Source organism: Cibotium barometz, chromosome 37 (assembly GCF_041138505.1).
Source record: "Cibotium barometz isolate CiBa-2024 chromosome 37, ASM4113850v1, whole genome shotgun sequence".
Classification (NCBI taxonomy): Eukaryota; Viridiplantae; Streptophyta; class Polypodiopsida; order Cyatheales; family Cibotiaceae; genus Cibotium; species Cibotium barometz.
Genome location: NC_141082.1, coordinates 16,449,016 through 16,469,598, shown reverse-complemented (window position 1 = coordinate 16,469,598; position 20,583 = coordinate 16,449,016). Strand labels below are relative to the sequence as shown.

General features: G+C 41.3%; 2 protein-coding genes across 2 annotated transcripts in view; one reads left to right on the top strand and one right to left on the bottom strand.

The window, feature by feature from the left end:
* LOC147617000 (uncharacterized) overlaps positions 1-5,300 on the bottom strand; it is a 24,938-nt gene extending 19,638 nt beyond the window's left edge. Inside the window, exons 1-2 of the mRNA XM_086776409.1 lie at positions 5,146-5,300; positions 4,629-5,070 (exon numbers count right to left, since the gene is read on the bottom strand). Coding sequence (XP_086632535.1) covers positions 4,629-5,070; positions 5,146-5,300 — 597 coding nt within the window. The remainder of the gene's footprint in view (positions 1-4,628; positions 5,071-5,145) is intronic.
* A 2,059-nt stretch (positions 5,301-7,359) lies between these two features.
* LOC147616999 (uncharacterized) lies at positions 7,360-12,037 on the top strand. Its single transcript, XM_086776408.1, has 5 exons — positions 7,360-7,492; positions 8,722-9,538; positions 9,609-9,714; positions 9,804-10,598; positions 12,034-12,037. The coding sequence occupies exons 1-5, from the start codon at positions 7,394-7,396 to the stop codon at positions 12,035-12,037; spliced, it is 1,821 nt and encodes a 606-aa protein (XP_086632534.1). The 5' UTR covers positions 7,360-7,393.
* Positions 12,038-20,583: the final 8,546 nt, after the last annotated feature.

Below are 20,583 nucleotides of genomic sequence, written 5' to 3'. Positions count from 1 at the left end.
AGATGGATAGAGAGAGAGGGAGGATAGAGAGAGAGAGAGAGAGAGAGAGAGAAAAGAGAAGAGAGAGAGAGAGAGGAGGATATAGAGAGTGAGCAAAGAGAGAGAGAGAGAGAGAGAGAGAGAGAGAGAGAGGAAAGACAAGAATAGAGAGAGAGATAGAGAGAGAGGATTCATTATTGCCCTTGCATTCTGGTAGTGCATTGTGTGGAAAATGAATGGATAAGATATGTGTGATAGAGAAAATTGTGAGAAATTGGTTGTGATGTTGTGTGTGTTTGTAGTGGAGTGGTTTTAGGATGCTTCACTGTTTGTTCTTGTTAATTTTTATATTCACATCATTAAAACCACCAGCGTGAATGAGCAGGTTGGTGTATTGTTTTCTTTCTATTTCAAAAAATTCATAAAAATCAAAAACATAAGGGACCATTGACTGTGCCAAGAACTTGTATTTCGTTCCTTAGGAGTGGCACAATCGATTTGGTATCAATTGGATAAGTATTATGCACCCAAAGTCACCAAATTTGATGCAGGAAGTTTCACGTGAAAGTGCAGAAAAGTCGTTCACGCCGTGAACCATTTCCTGCTACAATTTCATGTCGCGAATCGCTCACAAAATTAGTGCCATAATTAATGTCGAAAATCATGGGATTGCCTTTCCAAAAATAGAAAACCTTATCGTGACACCTCTGACACCTTGCAATCTGCCAAAAATTTTGAGCACGTGAAAGTTCAAGAAGGCGTTCACGACGTGAAATGATTTGAAGTTGTTCATGGTGTGAAACCCTTACTACTAGTTCACGATGTGAACCCCTTGGAAATCATTCACGGCGTGAAACCCTTATTGTTTCATGACGTGAAACATTTTCTACTGATTCACGCGGGTAGACTAAAACCAATGATTGGACAGACAGAGGCCACAAGGGTCAGTTAAGGAAGGCGTCTTATACCAAAAAGAGAGAATCTAACTTGAAGGGTAAAAATATTTTAAGCACTTGAAAGTGCAGAATAACGTTCACAACGTGAACCATTTCTTGTAGTTTCACGACATGAAACACTCTCTGCAATTTCACGGCATCTGAAACAGAGCGATAGAATCAAAAGCGAATTGGGTTGACAAATAGCTTATCAAATCGTACATACATGCACTTAAGATCCGAAAAACTCATCGGAGATGATCTTACGCCCAACGATAGTGCATCGAATCACCCTGGATCTTCCTACCAAAGAAGTGTGGGATCAGGACATTCCGCAAGCACACACTGGAGTGTTTTAAGAAACCTGACCACCGCTGAAACTAGTAGCAGAGTCCATGGAAGAAGGGCCAAGATACGTTGGGTTTGGGAAAGAGGAGAAACCACCCTCCCCAACCACGTCTAGTGGTATCATTGATATCACCCCCGGGGATTTTTTGGTCTCCAAACCAGCCATGATGAAGAAGCGTAATCTATAGGCATGGTCTCCAAACCAGCCATGTGAAGAAGCACAATCTACAGGCATGGGTTCATCAACCAGTGCAGACTTGGTCCACGACAAGAAGTGCCATTCCAACCGTCGAATTCTAGGCTGTCGAATACCGGCACCCCTCGAATAAGATGAGACATGGAAAGCGCGGCTAGGACGGGTCAAATATTCTTCCCCACCACCGAGGAAGTAGAGTTAGACCTCAAATGGAGTGAGGTAGAACAACTACGAGAATTGAGCTTAAGGAAACAAGAGCTCGACACTCGTAGGATGAGAGCTGAGAACAAGGAAACGGGAAGTTTTAACCCACTCCAGTCACGAGGGAAGGAACCAGAAATAGTTATGGGTAGGAGTGAGGGAGAAATGCCAAACTTGGAACCCATAAACAAGGAATCTAGGACAAAGGAAGGGTTTACAATCATAGAAGAAGAGGGTAACCTGGCTAGCATGGCAAGTGAAGTAGAGGACCAACTCTACACTAAAAAAGATATTGAGCAAATGATCAATAATCATTCTGCAAAGACGTATGGAGGCAACGAATGGGGAGTCAATCCAAGGCACCGGCTGGACCATCCCATGGAACCGGGATACCTAGAAGAGTCAATATAGGTAGGGGACATGGCCTAGAAAGGGGGGGAGCAATTCCTCAAGTGCCTAGGATAGATCCCAGCCATGGACCTTAATGTAGCCACAAGGGCGGACCTGCTGAATATGGCGGTAGAGATGGGCCGGGGAATGGTCAGAGAACTAGGCACTGCTCTAGAATCCCAACCTTCCCAGATGAAACCCCATATCATTTCAAAACTTGTCCAAAAGTTCTTTGGAAATGGGGATCCTATCCAACATGTAGAGATTTTTGAATCCATATGTGAAACCTACGGGCCGGTCAGTGATGTGACAATGATACATGCCTTCTCACCAACCTTGAAAGGAAAAGCTCATCAGTGGTTCCGAACCCTTAAGCCTGAGGATAAGGTTAACTTCACAAGGCTAAAGAATGTTTTTGTGCCCAGTTTTGCCTGAAGTGGTGATAGTGGAGCCCTGTGGCACAATTATATAATATTAAACAAAAGGAAGAAGAGTCGATGAGATACTATGTTTCTCGTCTGAAGCACTTAAATTTGAGGTGCAAGCTTCAAGAAAGGTTAACTAATGAGATTTGTTGCCTTGTTTCCGGAGGGGGGTTAGAGACCATAAAATTCATGATTACCTCGGTATTAGCCCGGCCTACTACTCTTGATGCATGCTGCAAATTGGCAATTGAATATAAACACAATATATTAGAATTGCCACAACCAGAAGATGTTAAAACATCTTTAGCAACTACGGGGGTGGTCAAAAAGCGAGCCAAGAGCAGCGAGCACAAAGCAATGAGTAGAGCTCATGTTCTTGTGAAAGTGAGCAGGTGGGGGCATGGTATGATGTTAAGCGAGCATGAAATGTTAAAGAGAAGAGTGGAACCACAGTGCAATTCTGTAGCAATCAAACAAAGAAGACATGAAATGTTCTAAAATGACCATTGCAATAAATTTTTTTTCGAACCAATGGTGCAGATACAAAAAATCACTATTAAACCCATATTGCTTGGCTCGCTAAAAAGATATTGAATCTATAGTATTCACAATGTTGGAGAGCCATTAGCAAACAAAAGACAATAGATAGGAAAATTTATAAATTAACCAAAACATTTCCAAAACAAGTACTACGGTTCAGCTGGTATGACATGACCCCCATACATATTTCAACTAAAGTGGGTTGCAGGTTCCTAAAGCTGTTGAGGATGACTTCTAATAGACTTAGTTAGCATGTCTTTTACAATTCTCTCAGAAATACAAACTTGATGAATATGCATATTGTTGTTCACATCCTGTCCAAGAATCATTAAGAACACAAAGTATATGTGCTTGCATGCAAGATATGGTCTTTTCTTGGCCACTCTATCTCTGAACTCCACACATGAACACATTGGATTCTTCTGAATAGTGACCTCTATCAGAGATGTGTCTTGGCTCCCATTGGTCAATGGATTAATACTAAATGTTTCCTTTACCCCTTCTATATGTATATGGCTGCCTACAACTTCTGCATGCATATCTAAGGCTGCAGTGATTTGACCAAATGCAGCCTTTGAAATTCCTCGTCGATATGGAAATTGTTTCACCTCCTTGTTTGTCTCGCTAGTGCCTTTTGCAAGCTCCTTTTCTAGAAAAAACTCAAGAGGAATACCAATGTCATATCCTGCTCTAATAAGCTTGCAGGCTTCTTTCACTTGTAACTTGGTACCTTTAGCAATGGGCCAAACACAAGGGACATCCTCTGGTGGATGTAATATTGTCTTGTAATTTTCCAAGTGTGCCTAACATCTGTATTACAAAAATAGCAATACTTCTCCTTTTTCCAGGAGGATAGTTGACAATCACTCCAAAAACAAGGACTGACATCACCCCCTCGCAACCTTGAGCTACACTTTTTCCCTGATGCCCAGTGGTTGCACTCAACTCGATTCACTGTTGGTATCCTCCGCAAGGCCCACTTTGTATCATGCACATCACTTTCAAGGCTCTCTAAAACTTTGCATTGCTCATCGACCTCTATTGCAGGCTCTAACCTCTCTCTTGTCACATAGTTAAACTCAGGCCTATGGCTAGAGTTGCCAAAGTTTTCTTCTGTCGAGTCGTGTAGTGGCCTTTTGGCTCGAATAGTTTTATTCTCACCCTTGAATTTTACCCTATTTGAAAACATAGGGGTCCCCGCCACTGCATCATCCACTGCTCGTGAGGTAGCTATTGGGGATGGACTTGCTTTCTGTCGAGAAAGAGCTCTCTCAACCAAAAGCTCCAATGTAGGCCCACAACCTGTGTATTTTCCTTCCAAGAAAGCCAGTTGTCTGGCACATTGGAAGTAAGCATTGATTAGATCTGTCACACAAGCATCATAAAGACTAATCTTTTGCCTATACCCCTCCCCTGCCAACCAGCTTGCATGCTTGGTCTCTGACATATTTGTCCTTGGGACAAGAGCATTGACAATAGGCTCTCCATCCTACAAGAGAGTGGTAGAAATTGATTAAAAACAATGCAGTGCACATAAGTAGGAGGCACACAATAATACAATGAATAATCTCTTACAAACATTACCTTTAAAATGAAATGACCCCATCGACTAACCCTATAGTGCCACCAACTCAACCAGCTAAGAAGCTTAGGGATGTTTCTATCAGCTGCCTTGCCAGTTGCCCACCATGCTCGTATCCTGCGAAATTGCTGAAGGGCACTTTCTTTGTTTGGGGCAGTCCTCCACTTCTCACACATCTCCCTGTGCTTTTCTTGATGTGGGCTATAGATGTACCTCTGCGTGTGGACACGAAGGTTGTCTTCCCAATGCCATAAACATGACCTTTCCCTTTCAATCATCTCCTTTCCGTCGTTGAAGACACGTCTCACTGCATTCCAGTTAGCGCCAGCCTCATCCGCCATAAACCCAAAAAAATTTGCTACCTTCCCTGTGTGCTCCACCATTACCAAATTCATATTTTCCCAAAACATGACTTGAGCATCCTCATCCTCTTCTCTAAATTCACAAGTTGCTATTGTCAATAGCTCACCAATCCTGCATGCCACAAATGGAAACAGAGTTATATTAAAGACACAAATTAAGCAATGCTCTCTACCGCTTGTAACTTACATGTGGTCATAAACATGTGCTCCCATTGTATGCCATCCAGTATCCACTCGATGCACATGATCAAAGCAGACCCATGCTTGATTAAGATCCCCATTACCATCCTTGTCCATTCGCCAAACAATGTCAATCCCAGAACCAGGTCCAGTAGTAGACATCTTAAAGATAAAGCAACGCTCAGTAGTAGTGGTGGCTTGCAATGGAAATCGAGAACCATGGAAGAACTCAAAATGGCATGTTCTTTTTAGATTAAGAATGGCTTCATATCCTTCACCTAGAGGCCGTGTTGTTTTTCGTGTTTGCATTACCATCTGCTTCACCCTGCATTCATAAAGCATACTTAGTGTATTAAAGATGATAATTGCATACTATTCTTTGCTAAATTGCACTTCCTACGTACTTTTTGACATTTATCAAACTTTGCAACTCTTGCGACATCTCCTGTAGCTCCCTCTCTGTCATAAATTCTCCCTGTGCCTTGTCATCATCAGTGAATGCTCTTAGAACCACCTCCCTTGCCACAATCATTTGTACCTTTCTGGGCCCAGCGTTGTGGTCGATGCCCACTGCACGTGCTACAAAGGCCTTGATATTTCGTATCGATGCTCGGCACATTCCCTTGGAAACCATGTGTGTATGTTTGCCATAATGAATAAATAGTCTACTATGCATTGATTCTTTTGGCATAAAATAATAGACACAGGCAGGACATTCTTTAAGACACATTGGCACATGCTTGCAGAAAAAACACTCAAGGTTCCCGAAGCTCCCAATTGCTAAATTCCCATATTTTGGAGATTTTATCAGCTGCCCATTCCAATGGAGTTTGTTTGGTTGATTCATACGTGTCCTAAAGGAGCAGTGCTCATTCATGCACTGGAAGGTTCCCCCGCAGAAGCTCTTCCTAAGAACAAAAGTTTTATTGGCCCTAGTTTGCGTTTGTGACTTTGTCCAAATGTTGCCCTCGTATTTTTGCTCCATCCCTTCCATACCTTTCCCACCTTCAAGCTCATATGTACTGAACTCTGGGTACACCTTGGGAAGCTCTTTTACCTTGCCTTTGTAATCACAATCATGGATTAAAGTGTGCAAGACATCAGTAGGAGGTAACATGCGGATTATTTGAAAGCAAGAGACCGCAGTATCAAACTGAACATCTTCCTCTTCCAAATGTTGAAAGCACTTTTCCACAGGAGAGACCTCTATCTCCTCTTGCAATGACCCATGTGCTTGGACATTGATTTCTTCTATCTCTTCAGTGTCCAAGTCACTGTAAAGCACAATGCTCTCTAATTCAATGCGCAATGCAAAATAGAAAATGTCAAAGTCAAAGTTAATGCCACTTACATTGGAGTACTCTTTCGAGAACCGGGAGGAAATATAGTTGAGGGGCCTTGTTCTGGGGTCTCAAAATAATTCTCTGATTTGGCAATATATACAGAGGACAATGAATGCTCCAAGATAAAATATGCCTCGTCTCCAATCCCTGCATACAAGTGTAAAGGACAAATGGGCTCATACTCTCCTCCAATTTCAAGTAAGGCCTCCACATTTATCCCACCAATAGTTCCAAGCTTCCCCCGGATCATGTTGATTGACACAAGACATTTGCCATTCAAGAAGGGGACTCGGATGCATGCACCCATTGTAGAATGGAGGAAAACACGAGCCTCCCTGCATAATGCAATCACAACAACAATTAAGGAATTTACATTGAATATTAGCCAAAAATATTTTAATACTAGATGTTCTTGCTCTAATCAATAGCATATACTAGCCATAATATAATTTTACCAGGCTCATTTTAAGACTATGGGTAGAAGTAAATAAAAATATGTATTGCAAAAATAGTCATAATGAAGGGTATCAAAAAGAGTACATGTATATATGTATATATGTTTGTGTGTACACGTGTGTGTATGTATACACACACACACGCACACACACACACACACATATTTGCTTTGTGTTAGTTCTTGCGCTTTTTCATAATCTCCTGTTAGATTTCAAAAACTCTACCAGTTGGATGCCATAGCATAACTGTGCTATAGATTTAAATAAATCGGAAAAATATTGACCACCCTTAAATTTTAGTGTTGAAATTCATTAGTGTTAGGATAAAAAAATTTGTCCAGTGCCTAACTTAGGGTTTTTAGTAGTCGGCTACTTCTTATGAAGCAATTACTTAACGCTTTTAGTCGTCCTCCACACAGAAGCATCTTCCCTCGAACACACACGCAGAGAAGCGATCATGAAGCATCATACGTCTCCCCAGCAAAGAAACGCTGATCTCATGCGCAGGGCCCTCTCCCCACTCCAATCTTTCTCCCCAACAAAGAGACACAGAAAGGTATCATCATCCATGAATTTGTGCTATTTTGCCTGAATGAATTTGTGCGCTCAGCGCACAAAATAATAGGATGTTTTGCTGCCGCCACACTCCACACACAGTAGTATGAGATGTGCAGCGTTACTTCTTTCTATTTTTCTTGAATGAATTTGTGCGCTCAGCGCACAAAATAATAGGATGTTTTGCTGCTGCCACACTCCACACACAGTATGAGATGTGCGGCGTTACCTCTTGCTATTTTTCTTGAATTAATTTGTGCGCTCAGCGCACAAAATAATAGGATGTTTTGCTGCCGAGCATTGACAAAATCATCACGATTTTGAGTTCGTTTCAAGCTTCGGGGGCGCTGCCCCCGAACTCCCCCGCCAAGGGGGGCCTAAATGGCTGCCGCCGGCCCCCCTTGGATCCCCCCGGCGGCAGAAATTTGGAGAGAGTAGTGTAAGAACATGCTATCTATATGGTGCTGTCTCAAACACATTGCATAGATTGTCTCTCTTACTACTGTCTATATTATGCAGACTTTGTGTATACAAGAAGCTCAAAAAACTCACATTTGATGTCTTCTTGGTTGAGAAACGGCTCACACAGTCGAGAGAGGAGACCAGCAAACATGTGCATCTAAAGAACAATAGCACAAAAAGAAAAAAGTTTGTCCTTAAAAAAGTGTTGGATTGCGAAATATCACTTCTAAAGTTTATTAGTACTCAATATTGAATGCCTTCAGATTTGGGCTGCCGAATCTTTATATATTTTCCAATAAATTTGAATGCCTTGAATTGAACACCTGAAAAGGGCTCCGTAAATATTTTCCAATGGAGATTTTTTTAAAATATTCAATACGGCTTTGAATGCCTTGGAATTTGGGCCAAAGCACTCCATATGATAATCTCAAAGATATTTTGTTCGTTATAATGAGTTGGCCGTTTTGTTGGATAGTGAATGTGCCACCTTTGTTTGATGATTGTGTTGCAGTACTGAATTTACTCTCTTTAGTGAATGTGCCACCTTTTCTTTAGGTTTGTGTCGTATTACTGAATTTGCTGTTAAAATAATCAATTAATTATACAATACGAGTACAATCCTATTTGAAGATTTGTTCTTGTATTTTTGCATGGCTATCTGGTTTTCAAATGAGTTCGAGTCATTTCACTAGAGCATCTTGCTTGAAAGGTTCTTGTTGTGCAAAAATGGATGAGTTACCTCTTGCTAAGCGGAAAAAGAGTGTGCAGGTTGGCCCAGGTGAGAGCTCATCGAGACACACAAGGAGGCAAGCTGATTTTTCTAGCACTTTGGAGCAAGCCGCCTCCTCAAACCCTACTACTACAGAGCATGCGGTACATATCATAGATGACACTAACCTCGAGGTGGATATGGATAGGCAGCATCTACATAGTGATGAGAGAAATGAGGAGGATGGACAAAATGTAGTGGGGGCAATTGAGGAAAATAAAGGTGATCAAAATGAGGGTGAGAATACTCAAGGTGGTGATAATGAGGATGAAGGTGAGAATACTGAGGATACTGGGAGAGAGATAGAGGGGGAAGAGAACACACATCCACTAGAGGATCAAGAAGAAACAGTTGTCACAACCCAAACTGAAGGAAGCAAGCAGAAAAAAAATAAGGTTGATATTTTTGGGAAGATTCTAGAGACATCTACTCCACAAGCCTTTTTAGATAGGATAGGAGTCAAATTTAGGTCTCCACCTCCACGTGTTCCTCTCTGTAGGATGATCCAGACGGAGGCAATCCGAAAGGTTTCTCCCTCAACAGATAAATCTCTTACTCGAAGCTTCAAAAAACTAGGTGGGTACATTGAGAGCATGGGAGCTTTCACAGTATCAATTATGGACTTGGAAGGGGAGGAGACACCATTGACACAAGAGAGGGAGGAATCTTGGGATGAGCATTGGAGGACTGTGAATCAACAATTTGAGGAAACTCTTGCACTTGACCCCGAGTGGGGTCCGTACTTGAGCCGAAAAATGGTGCATATTCTTGATGGTAATAATCGACACAATGCTTGGATGGACTGCATTTCTACAGGTGAGTTCTCATTGGGATGTTATAGTTTCTTATGCTTCTTTGTCCTTCCTAATTTTGTGTTTTATTACAGGATTTCAAGGGGATTTGTCCATGCATTGTTGTGTTCTCTGTAAATTTTATGTGTTCGAGCGGAGGGATGTGGGTGAGCTTTTGTTTTCATTGTCCAGGTTGAACAAGTAAGTTAATTTGTTATCAGAGTCTCCTTCTATGTCAAGTAAGTTGTTTGTACTCAAGAATATTAACATATTTCTTCTTTGTTTTGTAGGACGCATGATTATGCATTTGTGCCAACCACATTTGGTGATCGTCTATTTCAACTAAGAAGATTGGGAGAGTCCGACCTAACAACTCTCATGGCACATTTGGACAATGAGGACAAGCTATGGGTTGAGAGAGAGATGCAGAGTGCATCTGCCAGAGGAAGGCCTAGTTGGCTTCATTTGCCAATCCAGATTATGACTTGGCTCTTGTTCAAGGATGAGATGGAGCAAAAAATTGATGAGGCATCAAATGGACCACTTGCCGAGTCTGCTAGGGAGAATGTGACTCGAAAGGTAGAAGTTCTCTACAGAGGAAAAACATCAAAATATGCAAGGATTGCTGATCCCTCCAACGGTGAGGCCTTTTGGTGTGCAGTGCTCTCCCTCCCATGGCACGCGTCAAGCAATCATGTGGCCACAGAGGAAAAGCTCAATATGATAGGTTCTGCTTGCATCAGAGATACAGATAAGGCTCACATTGTCAAGCTATTGGACAACTCTCAGGCTGCAGTGCGATCACTTGAGGGTATGCCAAATGATAAGACAAAGGTTAGGGAATGGCTGCACATGTACTCCTACTGGCTTCAGATCACGGAGCTGGGTTTGAGAATCCAAAATGATATTAAAAATGCCGATCGAGTCAGGTTGCCAGGTGAGAGCCGATTCACCTCTTTTGTTGTTCTATGCAGAAGAAAGTACTTCAAAAGGGCTTTCAAAGTGCACGAAGGAGGCATAAAATTTAGCCATGATATTGACCATCAACCAGGCCTACAAAGTGCTGCACGGCGAGTCGTTTATAGGTTTTCCTCCAACATAACCCAGATATTCCTTGTTAAAAAACATGCATGCTTCTTTCTGTGTGTTGTTTTATCATTTGTGCTTTGGCTTGCAGATGGTTGCTTTCTGAAATTGAGGAGCACCAATTGGATATTTTACCCCCTCTCGCTAGTGTGTGGCTTTGTGTTGACAATCAATCTTATATGTATGCCGATTTGAAGCTTGGAAGAGTAAGTGATTGAATTTGTCATTTTGAATCCATGATTGAGAAACATGTTCATATTGAGGGTGAGTTGTGTTTACCCATGTTTGTCATTGAACAGGCCATGTCAAGCATAGAGTCTCGTTTCTGCCCGTGGTGGTTGGACCTTGAAAGAAACCATGTGCCTGAGGAGGAGCTTGATCTGTATCGCCAACATAAGTCTATATTGGAGCTTCGTAGCCAGCAAATTGATCATAATGAGGCCACATCCACATCACATGCAACATCGATTGCATCGGCTTCTTTTCGTAAGTCATTGCCAGTGAATTTAGGGAGGGAAATAGTGAATCGTGCATTGGAGGTGAATCGAGCAATGGAAGCAAATAGGGAGCAGAGTCAACAACAGACATCCAATAGTAGTGCAGGCGGGATACAACCAACTGACATCATAACCAAGACATTGCAAGCTCCAGGTATGTGAGCTTCCTACCTCATCTCTATCGTGATCCGATTGTTTTGACTTGAGACTATGTGTGTTAAATGTCAAAAACCTGTCTATAGGAACCATTTATGCCTTCAATGTCAGTATTGAGGACCTTGCAGCTACTTTTGTGAACATGGAGGATGCATCCTCATTGGGAAAGCAAGTGCTTGATGCCATGAATGTTATTTGCACAGTAGGGAATGTCAAGAGTAGAGGGTCCGATTACTGTGTGGAGTTGATATTTGCAGACTTCCCCTCAAATATCATCATTGGAGGTTGTGTTGCAAACAAGGTTCCATATTGGAATAAGATTGGGGATGGCATGTATGACTCTACTTTTAAAGTTGTTGATTCTTGTCTCTCGGATCGAGGCTTCTTTACATGCCTTTACACTATGGAAGAAGGAGTGACCATTGAGCAGGTTGCACAGAGCGTTGGGTTTGGCATTTATCATAGACAGGTTGTGAGGTGTACTCCACCTATTGGGAAGAAGATGGGGCAAATGATTACTACCCAGGTATTGGTGTTGTTCTCTTTGGGGCTGTCATTTGTGCAAATCTTCTTTGTCCCATTTAAGGTGAAAATGCATGAACAACCAATGTGTCTTTGCTTGTAGGTCACTTGTCTAATATTGGCTGTTTTTGTTCGCTCAACATCTCCTGCTACAAGCTTTGTGATGCATGGGGATCAACTAAGGGATTTGGCACTAGGTGATGATCTTGATGTAGGGCAAGATCTTATCTTTGACATGTATGTATGCATTCAAATCAAGATAGAATTTAAAATGATTTTCGGTGATCTTTATGGCATATGGTTAATGGTTTGTGTGCATTTTCAAGAGTGCCATCGGAGGATCTGGTGAAGAGAAAGGGTAGACCATGGCGGGGCGGTTGTCAGAGAGGTCAGCGGCTTAGCAAATACATCGTCTCCGTCTTCAGTCGTCCTGGGGACACGATTTTGGATTTGTTTGCTGGCACTGGAACTCTTGGGCTAGTGGCAGCATTTATGGATCGCAATGTCATAATGTTAGACAAGGATGAGCGGATCTATGATCACCTGTTAGAACCATACTCAGCAAAGGTATGCATGTTGAAAAGATAAATATGTTAGTAGAGAATAATTTTGTATTGATAAAGCTTATTTTCTTTTCTTTGTGTCTCTTGCAGTTATGAGGATCACATGTCTACATCAGAATGCCATTAGAGATAGTCTTTTTTTTAATTGAGACAATCATTTTTTTGGGACTATTGGAAGTAATGTTTTGATGGATGTTATGCTTCTGAATGTTTTTTACAATAGCATGTAGCTGATTGTTGGACAATTTTTATTTGGATTATAAAATTTTTAAATCCTATGGTTATGGTTTCTAAAGAGTATTATATTGTTGTGTCAGTGGTATGGCTATTAAAATTGGTGTGCATCTTAATGGCTTGATTTCTATGCTCTCTGGTTGCTGTGGTTTCCATGTGGTTGCAAACAATAGTTTGTTTCTATTAGTAGCTCAATGACCAATTCAGCGTCTTTTTAGCGAGCCAAGTAGTATGAGTTTTGTAGTGATTTTTTATATCCGCACCATTCATTTGAAAATGCTTTATTTGCAATAGTCATTTTTAAACTTTTTTAGTCTTCTTTGTTCTATTCATTATAGAGTTGCACTATGGTTTCACTCTTCTCTTTAACATTACATGCTCGCTTAACATCATACCATGCCCCTACTTGCTCACTTTCACAAGGACTTTATTTCTACTCACTGCTCTGTGCTCACTGCTCTTGGCTCGCTAAATAGACGCACCCAGCAACTACGACTTCGCATGTCTTGAGCCACCAAGAAATTGGAACCCAAAGCAAGCAAGTCAGAATAATGACGGTGGATGAGCTCAGTAATGCCATATTAGAAAAATTGAAAGTCAAGGAGGGATGAGAAACATCTGGGCATGGGCATAATCACCTTTATCCCCGCAGGGAATTGGTGTGGTGCTCTATGTACAGATTAAATCACACCACCGAGTGTCCACAGTTAAGAGCGAGACCATTACTCTATTGTGCTCACATCACTGTGTCAAATTAGGAAATCATGACACTTCAATGTGTAGATATCCAAGGTTTCAAAATGTTACATAGCTACCAACACTTAGAGCCCCATTGGCTTAACCGGCACCACCTATATAGATCACCGCTACTGCAGGACAACCCAACTCTTCCTACCAGCACTTAGAGCCCCATTGGCTTAACCGGCACCACCTATACAGATCACCGCTACTGTAGGACAACCCAACTCTTCCTACTTACGTAGGGGGATGTTCAGGGTACAAGACGCTTCACCCTTCCGCCACCAGTTCTACCACCACAAGCTAAGATCAATCTAGTATTTATTGAAGAGCTGTCAGAAGATGTTGATATGGTGCAGGAAATAGAACTTAGTGGAGAGTATTACGAGGATACAGTTGAGGTTACGCTGGAATACTATGTCCTACAGAATAACACGCTAGTACCTGTGTTTCAAACCATGGTACAATGGAAGGCCAAGGGCATGAGCTCGAATTTGAGATGGAGACCACTACAATGCTTTGGTTGCAGAGGGCCACATCAAGTAGCCGATTGCCCAAACAAGAATATGAGTCATACACATCAACCACAACAAGTGGTGGTTTCGCCAATGGCATGCCAGTGCTCACCTGTACTAAATGTGAAATTGATCATTTGATCAAAGATTGTCCATACCGAGCAAGTAGCCCTGCTTCTACTACCAATCAAGCCACCATCCGGACCATTAGTGTACAACTTGGGAAGATCACACTACTCAATGTCTTGGCAAGAGCTCAAGCTCAACTAGAAGACAAGGGAAGAAATCAAGCTCAACTAGAAGACAAGGGAAGAAATCAAGCTCAACTAGAAGACAAGGGAAGAAATTGAGCGGATGCGACTATTCCTAGAAGTGGCTGAAGGAGAAGAGTTAAAAAAGTAGGTAAGGGTGAGACACGAGTCATAATCCAAGATGGATCTCAAGAAGATACAATTGATACCGGATCCACCGAATCAAAGGAAGAAGGGGGTCAAGAGATCAATTATAGAGGATCAGACCAAGGGAAGCAAGGAGAGCAACCAACGACTCCTAAGGGGGTCGGTGAATATCCCAATGCCGCGACGAAGAAATAAGAAAGCTTGAAGATGCCAAGGCCTTAGTCGAAGAATACCAACGGCTTCATGAAGCCAAAGCTGAGGGCCAACAGGGTAAGGGATACAGTTTACCCACGAAACAAGACAAATTAGGATAGGGTATTGGACGTGCCAACCCCAATTCTAGAAGGAACAGAAGAGGAGTCCCAAGCAGACACAATGTCCAGAATGTTTGAAGAAATGGGTTAAAGGATGGTAGAATACGAGACATCTACATGGGAAGAGCCCTCTGTCTCCAAAGAACCTAGAGATATAGGGAGTCTCGTGACTGTGCTATCCATGCCTGTCCAAATGCCATTGGGGTAACTGTTATGCAATTCACCAACCCTATGGACAGACGTAAAGGAATGGGTAGAGGGCGGCAGCCCGATACTATAGATGAATTTGAAATATCCCTTCCCCCTCTGCACAATGAATTTTGGGATGCTAGTAGCAGAAGTAGCACTTCTTGCATATGGCAGAGCCTCTCACTCGGGGCCTCGCCCCCGAATATCCGAAAAAAGAGACTAATCCCTCCGTTTGTTCCAAAAATGAACCCAGAAAAAACTTCCCTTTCCCAGAAAGCACAGGCAATTCCTCCAAGATATTTTTATTCTAATGTAGTCAAGAGCCTTAACTAACCAAACTGATCCGACCGAACCAGTAAGTCACATGGTCAGATCAAGGAAGAGACTTGCACTTGGATCATAGAGACCAAGGCTTTTTTCCTCGCACAGCCGTTGATTCTTTTCCATTGAACTTAGGACTATCCGGGATTTACTTCATCTATTGTAACATAACAGAATTCAATCTCATTTTAGGGATCCATCAGTCTAACCCAACCCCATCCAGTCCCATGGGTTAGCCAACCGCCCAACCACTGTAGTGATAGAATCCATTTAGGAATTTGGTTATGTTTTGTCTTGGGTACCAAGGAAAAGAGTTCCCAGGCCCCCTAGCCGGCGCTTCATGCAAACTTCAAGATAGTCACACCACTTATACACCCAATATGAAATTGCCTGTTTCACAGATTCAATTGCCTTTAAAACAATCTTTTAATGAAACCATAGTATCACTGATCATAATCCTCCAAAATATCCGGTTGAATTCTAATTTCCAATCATTCTTTCATTGGTGTACCTATGGCATCATTGGCAACTAGAACGCTCACCACCTGTCCACTCAAAGGGACCTTTTCAAAAGTTCCTAGCTCATAGTACCCGAAAATATATTCACTTATAAAAATCCAAATGGATTCTCTGTTGAAGATCAGCAAGATCAACTAACAGATCCATATAAAAGAGCCATGGACTCATCCGTTTTGAGGACCAGCAAGGTCAATCAACCAGATCCATGCCCAAGTTCAGAAAACAACTCTAACACCTTGTTCCATTTTCTTCCTCGACGCACGTGTGGGTATCTTCGGCGACCCAGAGCGCGAGCACCGTATGGTCAACACCCTCTAGGATCCTTCGTAGGTCACCTAGCGCTTCACTCATAGGTCGCTTTCTTGGTCCCTCATCCACCGTACCGAGAGCTCACCATTTTAATCAAACCGAGGCTGGTCAAGACCTCGGCCGACCTTGCTACGCGAGATGTCCTCCGTTGACTCTCCGCTATTGTAACTTTATCACTTAGGTCTCCACGACCTCATTCACAAGATGGTCAAAATGCTTCCCCAGCATTCTTGACATAAAACAATCATTTAAAAACAGGTCATAAATACAGAGATTCTAACGAACTCTCATCTTTCCACATTGTTCCACATAATTTCTCGTTATTCCACATTCTTCTACATCAATTTACTTTGCTTAATCCACATTCAATCATATGTATTCCTATCGTCCTTCATCCACTCTCATCCAATCACATCATATTGCATCTCATCATATCTATCCTCATCACATCTCATCCATTATCATCACATCTCCTCCATTCACATCTATCCCAATTCACATCACATCACATCAATTCACATCACATCTCATCCATTCACATCTATCCCGATTCACATCACCACATCACATCCATTCACATCTCATCTCATCCATTCACATATATCTTGATTCACATCACATCCATTCACATCTACCCCAATCCACATCACATCACGTCCATTCACATCACATCTCATCCATTCACATCTATCTCGATTCACATCACATCACATCCATTCACATCACATCTCATCCATTCACATCTATTTACATCACATCTCATCCATTCACATCTATTTACATCACGTCACATTCACATCCATTCACATCTACCCCGATCCACATCACATCACATCCATTCACATCACATATCATCCATTCACATCTATTTACATCACGTCACATTCACATCCATTCACATCTCATCGCATCCATTCACATCCATCACATTCATTGCATCCCCGTTCCATCACATACATTCCATCCACATTACATCATGTCCACATCTATCCACATCCACATTACATCACATCCACATCTATCCACATCCACATTACATCACATCCACATCTATCCACATCATATCGCATTCATTCCATCCACATTACATCATGTCACACCCATTCAGATATCATCACATCTCGTCACATTCACATTCACATATATTTACATCACATCTTATCCCATCCACATCCACATCCATTTACATCACATCACATCCTTTCACATATCCTCACATCTCATTCTCATCTCTTCATTCACACATCCACATCCATTTACATCACCTCACATCCCATTGACATTCATTTACATCACACGACATCTTATCACATCATATTCTCATCTTATTCACATCTTATTCACATCTTATCACATCATATTCTCATCTTATTCACATCGTATTCACATTTAGTAACATTTTCTACTTTCGATACCGATAGGACTTTTTCTAAATTTCTGCCAGCAATTACTTGGCCTAGTTAAAGGCACTTTTTCTCGATGGATATTTTCATATTCTTTCTCAAATTTCTCAAGTGAATTATATTCAATATCCTTCTTTTAAGTAAAAGATTCATGGGATTTACAAAAATCAATTCTACCCATATTTCCAAATAATGCTCAAAATTCCACTTTTGATAAATACTCATAATTTGAATTGTACTAAAAATTTCTCTTTTTTTCCATTTAATTTCTTGGATCTCAAATATCATGGGAATTCCTCTTTTTACATTTAAATGATTGAATTCCAAATGTCATGGGAATTCATCTTTTATCATTTAAATTTTCTCATGCATAAATTAAATTTATCTAAAATTCCTCTTCAAATTTAAATAAAAATATCCATTAATTCAAATATGCCAAGAATTCCACTTTTACTATTTAAATGATTGAATTCCAAATGTCATGGGAATTCCTCTTTTATCATTTAAATTTTGTCATACATAAAATAAATTTATCTAAAATTTCTCTTTAAATAAAATATTCATTATTTTAATATACCAAAATTTCTCTTTTTCCATTTAGTTACATGGATCTCCATTATCATGGGGATTTCTCTTTTTGCATAAAAATAAAATTACCAAAGTTACCTCTTTTCTTAATTACTTATTTATGCATAAACACTAAAAATTAGTTTTCCATGAATGTGATGAAAATCATTCTTTTAGCATAGGATAACTAATCCTAGAATATGGTAGGAATTCCTCTTTTCACATTATGTACAAAAATGAATTATGTATTAATTTCTTAAAAATTTTACCATAGCTTCGGTCTACTATTACTGATAATTTTTAATATTTTTGAAAGAAATAAGACTTTATAATACAATTATGATAGAATAACTATCATTGGACCTAAATCCAATTTATGGAATTAAATCATAAGTTTACTATAATTTTATTAGCATAAAAGCATAAAAAGCCATTTTCATAACCTCTAGCTTAACTAGAATAGAGTTTGATTTTTGAATTGAGAATTTATCAATGAGAAGCATCCATTTGAATTGGATGTGGATGTGGATGTATGAATGTGGATGTGGAAATAGATGTATGGATGTAGATGTGAATGTGGATGTATGGATGTGGATATGTGGATGTGGATGTATGGATGTGGATGTGGATGTGGATGTGGATGTGGATGTGGATGTGGATGTATAAATGAGGATGTGGAAATGGATGTATGAATGTGAATGTGGATGTAGATGTGGATGTGGATGTGGATGTGGATGTGGATGTGGATGTGGAAATGGATGTATGGATGTGGATGTGAATGTGGAAATGGATGTATGGATATGGATGTGAATGTGGAAATGGATGTATGGATATGGATATGGATATGGATATGAATGTGGATGTGGATGTGGATGTGGATGTGGATGTGGATGTGGATGTGGATGTATGCATGTGGAAGTGGATGTATGGATCCGGGCATGGATCTGGTTGATTGACCTTGCTGGTCCTCAACAACGGATGAGTCCATGGCTCTTTTATATGGATCTGTTGGTTGATATTGCTGATCTTCCATGGAGATTCCATGTTGTTATGTTACTATGAGCTAGAAACTATCGAAAAGGCCCCTGAGTGAACAGGTGTGGTGAGCGTTCTGGTTGCCAATGATGCCATAAGTACACCGATGAATGAATGATTGGAAATATGGATTCAACCAGAGATTTTGAGGATTGTGATCAGTGACATAATGGTTTCATTAAAGGATTGTTTTAAGTTTAGCTGATGTTGAGAAAAAGGCAATTTCATATTGGGTGTGTAAGTGGTGTGACTAGTTTTATGTTTGCATGAACTTCCGGCTAGGGGGCCTGGGAACTCTTTTCCCTGGTACCCGGGACAAAACCTAACCAAATTCTAAATTGGATCCCATCACTACAGTGGTTGGATCCGTAAATTGAGACTCAATTTCTATTATAGTACGCTAGATGAAGTAAATCACGAATTGTTCTATGGAAAAAGGAATCAACGGCTGTGCCTCTCGATGGGAAAAAAAGCATTGATCTCTATGATCCAAGTGCAAGTTTCTTCCTTGATCTAACCAAGTGACTTTAGGTTCGGTTGGATCAGTTTGGTCAGTAAATGACCCTGACTACGTTAGAGTAAAATTTTATCCTGGAGGAATCGCCTGTGCTTTTCGGGCAAGGGAAGTTTTTCTAAGTTCAGTTTTGGAAGAACCGAGGAATTGAAAAGATGCAGGGGGGAAGAGAGCTTGAGCTCTTGCAAGCACACACACACACTCACAAAACCCTAATAGAGAACACACAAGGTGAGAGGTTGAAAATCGTCTTCTTCTCTACTCAACACTCAACACACCATATACAAAGATAAGAGTCCACACAATATGAAAGGTACTCAACCAATACATACACGGGTTCTCTATAGTGTGAACCCGACTAAATGAGCTGGCGCTATAACTATGCCAGTCTCTAGAGTGGCTGTCACACAGCCTGTCATCCCACTGGCCGCATATCACCCAAGATCTCACCAACCATGCCAGTGGTGTAAGTGCGGGGCCTATCCCCCAGGCGGGTCATCAGTGTCCACCGCCTCACTAGAGCTCGATATCTCAACACTCCCCCTCGAGCTCAACTCCATCTCATGTACACCAAGCGAAGCCCTGAATCTGCGGAGCTTCTCTGTACCCAATGCTTTGGTGAAGATGTCAGCTACCTGATCCTCTGTGCTGACATAAACAAGGTCAAGGTCTCCTGCCAAGACCTTCTCTCTGACGAAGTGGTAGTGGACCTCTATGTGCTTCGTACGAGCATGAAAGACTGGGTTCCTGGCCAACTGTATACTGCTAATGTTGTCACAGAAAATGACAACTTGTCTATCCAGTGATAGACCCAAATCTGCAAGTAGCTTTCTCAACCAAGCTACCTCACATGCTGCCATAGCAGCTCCTCTGTACTCGGCCTCCGTACTCGATAGAGCAACCGTAGGCTGCTTCTTGCTGCTCCAAGTCACAGCAGCACTCCCCAAAGAAAACATGAAGCCACTAGTAGATCTCCTATCTGAGATACTACCAGCCCAATCAGCATCTGTGTACCCATGTACACATATCTCTGTCCCAGTCTCATAGAATAGTCCACAATGCAAAGTAGACCTCACATACCTCAGTATGCGTCTCACTGCATCTAAATGCGGTTTCCGTGGAACCTGCATAAACTGACTCACCAACCCAACAGCATAGCTCAAATCTGGTCTGGTGATCGTCATGTAGAT

Coding starts and splice junctions, on each gene's coding strand:
- LOC147616999 (XM_086776408.1), top strand. CDS start 7,394: ATGAAGCATCATACGTCTCCCCAGCAAAGAAACGCTGATCTCATGCGC. Junction 7,493..8,721: donor CAACAAAGAGACACAGAAAG/GTATCATCATCC, acceptor AAGAGTGTGCAG/GTTGGCCCAGGTGAGAGCTC. Junction 9,539..9,608: donor GATGGACTGCATTTCTACAG/GTGAGTTCTCAT, acceptor GTTTTATTACAG/GATTTCAAGGGGATTTGTCC.